At 43.9% G+C, this 8,856-nt stretch overlaps 2 protein-coding genes across 6 annotated transcripts in view; one reads left to right on the forward strand and one right to left on the reverse strand.

The window, feature by feature from the left end:
- dnm2a (dynamin 2a) overlaps positions 1-5,741 on the forward strand; it is a 27,181-nt gene extending 21,440 nt beyond the window's left edge. For 4 of the 5 annotated variants that reach the window (XM_086176337.1, XM_086176335.1, XM_086176338.1 and 1 more), the window contains 4 exons: positions 30-194; positions 599-822; positions 1,022-1,285; positions 1,555-3,979. In XM_086176337.1, the coding sequence (XP_086032463.1) occupies positions 30-194; positions 599-822; positions 1,022-1,285; positions 1,555-1,627 (726 nt within the window). In that variant the 3' untranslated portion in view covers positions 1,628-3,979. Of the gene's footprint in view, positions 1-29; positions 195-598; positions 823-1,021; positions 1,286-1,554; positions 3,980-4,418 lie in introns of those variants that run through there. The other variant, XM_086176339.1, reaches the window with a different exon arrangement.
- LOC147217254 (transmembrane emp24 domain-containing protein 1-like) lies at positions 5,564-8,856 on the reverse strand. Its single transcript, XM_086176340.1, has 4 exons — positions 8,376-8,856; positions 6,712-6,809; positions 6,347-6,524; positions 5,564-6,232 (listed from the first exon to the last, which is right to left on the reverse strand). Exons 1-4 carry the CDS (start codon positions 8,544-8,546, stop codon positions 6,014-6,016), a joined length of 666 nt encoding a protein of 221 aa, XP_086032466.1. The 5' UTR covers positions 8,547-8,856; the 3' UTR covers positions 5,564-6,013.

Consider the following 8,856-nt stretch of genomic DNA (forward strand, 5'->3'; position numbering starts at 1 on the left):
CCGTGTGTATTTGCTTGCATGCTCCTCAGACGGAAAATGACGAGACTGCCCCCGCGGACACGTTCTCAATGGACCCTCAGTTGGAAAGGCAGGTTGAAACGATCCGCAATCTGGTGGACTCCTACATTGGCATCATTAACAAATCCATCAGAGACCTCGTGCCCAAGACCATCATGCATCTCATGATCAACAGTGTGAGTAAAATCCAGTCCTCACAGTCTTGAAAATATACAAGCCATAAATAGGAAAATGGAAAGGGCACATGCATGAGTACCCCTTCTTGCCATGCAGTCAACACCCCTTCATATTGTCTGATTAATTAAAGTTTGTTTTACGGCAAAAATCAGTGGTAAGCTTTGAAAGAATCAGTTATGCCAGACTTAACCACACATGGTTGCAAAGTGTGCCCATTTGCCTTTCAGTATGTATTTTTCTTATAGAATGCAAATCTCTGACACATGTTCATGATATATATGCTGGCAGTCACGTCACTAATCCCCTAGCTTATGTCGAAATCCCGCCTTTTTCCAACAATTGAATCAAGGCAAATTTTGATCTTAAAATGAACGACCCGCTGAAGGACTTTTCTTGCTGCCAGGCAAAGGATTTCATCCATTCGGAGCTGCTGGCCTATCTCTACTCCTCTGGGGACCAGAACAGTCTAATGGAGGAGTCCGCCGACCAGGCCCAGCGCAGAGACGAAATGTTGCGCATGTATCACGCACTCAAGGAGGCGCTCCACATCATCGGTGACATCACGGCTAACACCAGTACGACCCCTGTTCCTCCGCCTGTGAATGACAGTTGGCTCCAAGAGGCCAGGTGAGCTAAGGCATGGCCAAGATAGGAGTTCAGGTTTGTGGGCGACAGTTATATTTGATGACACAGTGAGTGCATTTAAAATCTGACCCGAAACAAGCCTTTTTGTCTCAGCCGACCCTCCGGGTCTGTTTGTGCATGAGGAAAATGAGTATGATGACGTCGATCTTTAATTGAAAAGTTATTAATTTCCTCTTCTCAGCCCAACTCCTCAGCGTAGGCCACCCCCTTCCGTGGCCCCGCCCCCCAGCCGCCCACCAGCTGTTCGGGGCCCGACACCCGGACCGCCCGTGGCCCCGGCTCCAGCCTTTGGAGCGCCGCTCAACCCCTCGCCAGCCTTTGGCGCGCCCCCGATCCCCTCCCGCCCTGGCCCCCCTGCCAGTGCCTTCAACAACAGCCAGGATCCCTTCAGTGCACCTCCAATGATCCCCTCTCGGCCAGCCCGTGTCCCACCTGGTGTTCCCAGGTATGACTTTTCCAAATAATTTGATCACCAATTGCAAAACTGTTCTTGCACTAAATAATAAAATCTCCCCCCCTTGTGTTGCTTTTAGTAGTTACAGGCACCATTTCACTCACCAGCGGGCTCCTCATTGTAGCCCTTCTATTGATGTCTTCTTGCACAATCCCCCCCCCCCCCCTCGCTCTCCTCACTTTCTGTCTGTCGGGTTGTGTTGGTTTCTCTTCTGTGAGCGCGTCTCACTCCTTGTTCTGTATCTTCTCTCCTCATTGCAGCCGAAGACCACCTGGTGCTCCCTCTCACCGGCCAACCATTATCCGCCCTGCTGAGCCCTCCCTGTTAGACTAGACCTGTGGTCAAGCCCATCTAATTGTGTGTAATAGGCTGAGGGGAGGGTCAGGGGAGAGGGGCTAACTGGGGTGCATGATGTGCATCATCCAGCCATATTAATGTCTCTTCAAGCAACGTTAATAAGCTGCTCATACCAACTTCACCTGTGTACATGAAAGAAGCAAAAGCCCTTAACCACTTCACTGTTAAGATTCAACAGGTTTGGAAATTGTGTTTGGGGAAAAAAGAGAGAGAGAGAGAGAGAGAGAGAGAGAGAGAGAGAGAGAGAGAGAAAAAGGCTGGTCTACAGAATGCACTTAACTACCATTGACAGTTTAGGAAGTCTCACATCAGCCCAAGAGACATTTTGTAATGTAATAACTGGTTTATGTCTGATAAGCTACCCAGCAGAAGGTCAGCTTATTAACCGTTACAGGCTGGTTTTGCTCTCCCTTCTCCCCACCTTTTTGTAATGTCTCACAAGTCTAGATCTCGGCATTGCATACACACTCAATAGTGGTTTACCGGGTTTTCATTTCCTAATTCATTTTATGATGAGAAACAAAAGCTTGTTATCACTGTTGCTATTTTTGTGGTGTCAATCACATGTTTCCACATTTGTAATATTTTATTTGAGTGATTCTGTCTTTTTAAAAAAACAAACAAAAAACAAATGACCATTGTAAATGTAGCTTTAAGAAAATCATGTTCACATCAAAAACAAAACCAGGAAAAGATAGTGGGAGTCGTCCAGAGTAGCTTCAGCCCCTCTCTGTGAGCTCTCCTCCCATAATAAAAAAAAAAGATGTCAGACAGATAGATTTGATAATCCAAGCACTTCAAACCGCCTTGCCTTACAAGTTACTCATAACAAGAACATTGTAGTTTGTAACTGCAACGCTACATAATCTGGGAAATGGAGAGAAACAGGCTCTTTGCACTTTGTGAGAAGCTGTGTCTCGCTCTCTCTCTCTCTCTCTCTCACTCTCAGTCTGTCTGTCTGTCTCTCACTCTGTCCCTCCCTCTGTGTCACCCTCGCTCTACCAGTTCTGAGTTAAAGCCTCAAAAATTAATCCCTTTAAATTTTAGCCGAAGCCCACCGAGGCCGTTGGGTAGTCCTCGTTCGTTCCTGGACGACGATATTCTTAGAAAGCCAAGCACACAGTACAGACTCTTCTTAGGGCGGATAAACTCTGAAGTGGTGGAGTGTGTAGATGAGGACACATCTGTTTTAGAGAAGAATAATAATGGTATTTAGCACAGAGGGGTCTGTGCATTTCTTTAAAGGCTTCGTTTTCCATGACATTTATTGCTGTCTGCTTTCATGCATTTACAGTACCATTGTAAATATCTGCCCCGTACTGGAGAGTTAGCACTTGTATCTTATTTTATTGCAGAGGTGATGACAAAAATGCTATCGATTATAATCCAACGAATTGAATTTATATTGGGAGTCATACTAAAGGAAGCACTAACATTGTTTGTTCATGTGAAAAATCTCGGATGTTGGATTTCACTTTATGCGTTATTTATAACCTGGGCATTTGTCAACCGTTTTAATGTTTTGGTTTATATTTGCTCTGTTACTCATCCTCATCTCATCCCTCACTGGTATTTCAGGTTCAGCAGCAGGGATTAGCAGTCTAAATGTGTTAAATGTTGGACGGACACTTCGGGCTTGACATTGTCTATCAGCTGTCATTATTTGCTAATTGATGTCTCTTGATTGCTTCGTCAGAGCATTTGACCATCTAAAACAAATAGCTCTTGATCTCGTTTTCTGTTTTTGGATTGATCAGTAGTAGTGGTGAGTGGGTGATGGGAGTTTTGGTGTATGAAGGCACATTCTGTCAACAATAGCTGCTGTTTTTTTTTTCCCTCTTTTTTTGATACTACAAAACAATCGAATCTCTATCATCCAACCTGGCAAGACACAGAAGCTGTCCCAAACCACAGGCTTTTGAGACAGAATGTGGCTTTTCTTCTCCGACATTCCTCTACAGGTCTGCCTTACAGTGACAGTGCCAGAGGGACATTTTCAAAGATTCCTTAATATTTCGGTTGAAAACCCCTGCGCAGATTGGTAAGGTAACTGTCACTCAGGCCGGCCTGAGAAGCCCACACTGTAAGCGACCTGCACTGCATTAGGCAGTGGCAACTGCCTCCACTCCTCTCTTACTCCCCTGTCTCCCTCTGGATCTGGTGAAACAGGTTGAAACTCAATCTGCAATATTTTTTTTTTCTTCTGTTTTCCAAACCCTTGTCAAGTGCCTCTGTAGCAATCAATTGATCTGAATAAACAATATGAACTGATTTAGAAAGGAAAGTAAATAAAGAGGTGTCGTGTACAATAAAGGGACTGGTTCTGGTGGTTGGTGTCTCCTTGTGTACTGTGTGATCAACTTTCCTCTGGTAGAATATAGTGTCGCTTTCTGGTTTCTCTTTTCTCACTTCCTCCTCTTAGCTTCCAAACCTAGGTGTATCTGAATCAGTCTGTAACTATGGTAACCATCTACTGACTGCATGTTACTCGGATCCCAACAGTTGTTACGGCTTTATGAACCACATGGTTTTTATTCAATTTACAGTGTTCTTGGAAGGATATGCCACCTCATGGTTGCTGCAGGACTAAATTAGTTTTATGTCTAAATATAAAGTGACGGGGGCGGCGTGTTTTCATTCATTTTATCAACTCGGATTCCTCATCGTAAATGCTTTCGCTGTTCCAGTAAATGACTTTTATTGCGTGTTAAAGTGCGTATCCCACATGCATACCTGAGATTAATATTGGCTGATTGTTCTTGAACAGGCGGCCGGCTCCCCGTCGAAATCAGTGGTGACCTTGACCAGCCAGCATGGGCCGTGAAATGACCTCAGTCCATGACAGCAGGACCCAAGAAGAACTGCCAGTTTTACTTTCAGATGACTTACAAAGAAAAGGCTGCTGAAACTTTGTGCCAGTTAACATAAAAACATATGGGTTGTCAAAACTTGAAAAAAAAAAAAAAGTTAATTTCCAGCAGTAAATGTTGCCTGAAATACTTTAAGCTCCGTAAACGCCTAGATGACAGTTTCCACCTACAGATTGAGCAGTCATTTTCACACGCGTGGTTGGAAATGACAAGAAACGTGGCTCCTCAAAGATCAATGTAGTGAGCAGTATCATAAATAAACTAGGTTTACCAGTATGGATGTTATGAAACACCAGAGTAAACGTGTCAAAGCAGGGGGATAAAAAATATGGCATACAGTTATGGACTAAGTGTATTGCTTTTCTACAAGCATTTGGAATCCTCGGTGCCATGCTGTGTGTAAATAATTCAGCCATAGCTAACATCTGAATAAATTCAGCGTTTATTTGAGTGTCTGGTGGAGAAGCTTTATCCATAATGGTGAGGGAAAAAAGGCTTTATTTTTTTTAAAATTCACTGATAAAGTAATGACAATAGATGAATACGTAATGGCGTAAAACAAGCAGAAATGCACAGCATTTCATCTAGTGTGATCAAAGATGCCATCAAGGAAAGCTATTTTTACATATAAACTAATGCCACGAAACGGGTTCACGCTGTGTGTGTGCGTGTGAGAGGGAAGATCCACGGAACGATGCTGGGCCACAGTAGAGATTGACATAATAGTAAATTTACATGAAATAATTCAAGTCACCCGTTTGTTCCGCGTGGAAACAAAATCACTTCCTTGTTTGTGTTAAAACATTCCAAATGGGCGGGGATTCGCCCCGGGCGCGCGCGAGGGGCGTGGCACTTCAGATCCTCTACAAAATAAGAGACCGCGCAAATATTTGCGTTACTCAAACATGTTTGTTTTTGTTATTTTGCCCTCAAACGAAATTATTTCTTCGAGACGCGTTTCCCAGTTGGATGCTTTCCACCGGTTTTACGGCAACTTTGTGATCCAATCTCGTGTGTGACCTTCATTTCCGCGGTTTACAGAAACGTTTTGTTCGTAAATGAGATCTCTTACACTCCCTCTTGTTGCTGCAAAACAGAAATATTCAAAATTTGATTTTTAATTTCATGTTTTGTTTCCGTCATTCGATAATCCACAGACAAATTTAAAAAAATGCCAGGTCACAAACTCAAGATTAAATAAAAACACCATTCCAGAGTGATCAACTGTGTTTTTTTATAATCTTCATTATTAAATCAATGACCACCAATATCTGCTGCAATTATAATAACATGTTTCACAAAAATGGCTGAAAATGTATGCCAACGGTTGAAATAAAGTAAAAGTTTCTTTGCTCGTGAAAAACATTTGCCAAATGTCCAAGCTGTCATTGTAACTTCTTTTGACAACTCCTGACACCCATCAAGAGTAAAAGGTCAAAGTCTGTCAAACGTGTCAAAATCTCAAAACCTCAGAATGCGATCTGCTGTGCGACTACGTGCGGACCCCCTTCTTGACATGAAAGAAGAATTGCAGGGTGTAAAGCTGAGCGGCGCTGACGGCGACCATGACAAGAAGGCTGACGCAGGACCAGAAAGACACCCGCCACAGGTTGTCCTCCAGGAGGAAGCGATCCCGCGCCTCAAACGACCTCAGCGTGATCTGCGTCTGACGAACCCTCTGCAGACGTTTGTGCACCGAGTCCAAAACCTCCTGCAAGTTTGGAAAGCGAACATGAATGAGGAGCGGCCTCTGCATCGCATCGAGTCTTACGGAGACGACAATCGCGGCAGAGGCGAACGCAAGACGCCCACGTTTCACCCTCACCTTGACGTCCTCCGGCTCGTACTCCGAGACGTCGTCGGTCCGGGCCACATCCACCCACTCCACGTAGCCCGTACGCCGGTTGTCCACCATCACCCCGAAAAACACCTTCTTGTGTGCAACTTTGCTGAATTTATTGTCGAAACACAACCGGTACTCGCCGTCCTCAGTGGGATCCACCCTGCGGGAGGGAGTATGTGAGGAATAGAAGCTGAATTTTTTTTTTTTTTTTTAAGAAATGCTGGAAAAAAAGTAGTGCCAGGTTTGAGAAAAGGCAGATCTGAGCTGGGTTCTCTTTCCCTCTTGATCCTGTGGGTGGAGGAGCGTTAACACGCAGACAAATCATGAAAAACACCAACGTGACTCACGCGTGGATGCCGCCGAACCTCCTGAAATCCGAGGCCAGGCGGACGCCGCTGGGCGAGTCGAGCGTAAACTCGACGTCCAGGCCGGATCCAGCAATCACCTGTGAGCAAAATCTGGGAGTGAGATTCAACTGCGCGTGATAGCCAATCCTAAATTTGAAATGTCACGCCAGACGTGCACATCCTGAGGCCGAGAGGATCCGATGCCCGAAAGTACATAAAGGTATGTATCGTTTGACCTCGTCTGATAACATGATGGCGATAAATTCCCAGCCGCTTAATTTGTATTAGATCAGGGGTCGGCAAATTTACCACTCAAAAAGCCATTTGGACCCGTTTCCCCGCTGGGAGCCACACAACTCTTTTGAAATTTTTAAATGAATTAACACGGCATATAAGGTTGTTTTTTTTTTTCCTGTAGGCTCTTTATAAACAAAATATGTGTTGCATTTTTTCAAATCAATGAACTGCAGAGAAAACAATATTACATTTCTGCCTTTTGAACTCTGAAAAAAAGACATCGGGTTGAAGGTGACTTTTAAGCAAAATACTCAATGTTTATTTGAATCCTTCATGTATTTATGAAAAAAAAAAGGCAAACTGAAATTATCCACTGGTAGCAAACCAAAAATGCCATTCTCTCTGTGTCATCCTTTTACTGGCGCGTGGTGTCAAAAATATTTCAACCCATTAAACTTAGATGTTACAAGATCCCAATGATCTTCAAATTTTAAATGACCTTTAAAAATGAACAAACTGAATGAAATAGTTATTTTCAAAAGCCACAAGGAGGCGCGGGTGGCCGACCCCTGACCCAGATGCACGGCGGGTCAGGCACGATTCGGTTCTTAGCGTGCAGTCAGTTCGCTTGGGATTCTTGCATTTGATCACATTAATCGTCGGCGTGAAAGGTTGAATAGGAGAATAATCTCAACCTTCAGCAGCGATTCTCTGTCCCACATAACAAACGTATCGGTTCTGCGTATCGGCGAGCATCCTTGGCTGCGTCACCTCTTCCAGGAAAGACGCCTGGACGATCCCGGGAGACTTCCCCCTCCTTGAATACTCGGAAACCACCAAGTCACCGCAGCGGAACAGGTACGAGGGGGAAGCGACAAAGGTCACGGCCACAGGAGGCGTGCGTTGTAAAAAAGTGCACGACTGTTACTAATATATTTCTTCATAATATAATTTGCTCTTAATTGGTAAATATGGAGAGACTTTTTTTTATATTATGCTTTATATTTTCACACTTCAGAATTTATTTTATTTATTTATTCATATATTTTTTATTTGTATTTTTAGCTAGCTTGTTACTGTCTTGCTGCTGCTGCGAACAAATTCAAATCTCATCTCATCTCATCTCATCTCATCTCATCTCATCTCATCTCATCTCATCTCATCTCATCTCATTCATTTTGTTGCATGCTTTATTTCCCTTTTTTTTCCCATCTTTTCATCTCAGTTTCATCAGTTTAACGTGCAATGATGGCTCCGGGAGGGTTTATGATCCCTCTTCTTATCAAATGAAAGACCAAAGTCTAGAGCTGGAGCGCTTGTTATTCGAGATGAGAATATTTACATTGACCGAATGGACCGTTCCCGAACCTTTATGTGATCGCTGAAGATAAAGACGGGGTAGAAAGGCAGAGAAAAAAAGCATTTACTTGGTATTCAACTTCCATGTTGTCATTCTTCATGGTGGTTTGGTAAAAGCACTCTGCACTGCCGGCAGGTAATAAAAATGTAAATTCCGTGTTCCTGTTCTGCCCCAAAGTCAAACCCACAATCAGAGTCAAATACGCAAGCGCAGCGAGCCACTGGCAAGGCCTCGTCATCCTTCTCCACCTACTTTGAGTGAATTTATCCCGTCTTATAAATGCTCTGTCGGCTGCACGGCGGTGTTTCCCCGGTTCCCTGCACGGTCTGATAGTAATGCCCGATAGGCTTCTCGACAGGAGACGACCGAGAGGCTGGTTATCTTTGACTCTGGCTCGCTGGAAAAGCACGTGCAAAATAAACGAGGGGTGTGTCAAGGTGAAAAACGCAGTTTGACCTGTGATATGAAAAAAAAAAAAAAGATAATAATCATAATAATACTTTTATTTAAGGCGCCTTACTCAACACTCAAGGACACCATACAGACAT

The sequence above is a fragment of the Fistularia commersonii genome, chromosome 28, assembly GCF_037954325.1.
Source record: "Fistularia commersonii isolate RoL2024-O1a breed Wild chromosome 28, RoL_Fcom_v1.0, whole genome shotgun sequence".
In the NCBI taxonomy this organism is placed as follows: Eukaryota; Metazoa; Chordata; class Actinopteri; order Syngnathiformes; family Fistulariidae; genus Fistularia; species Fistularia commersonii.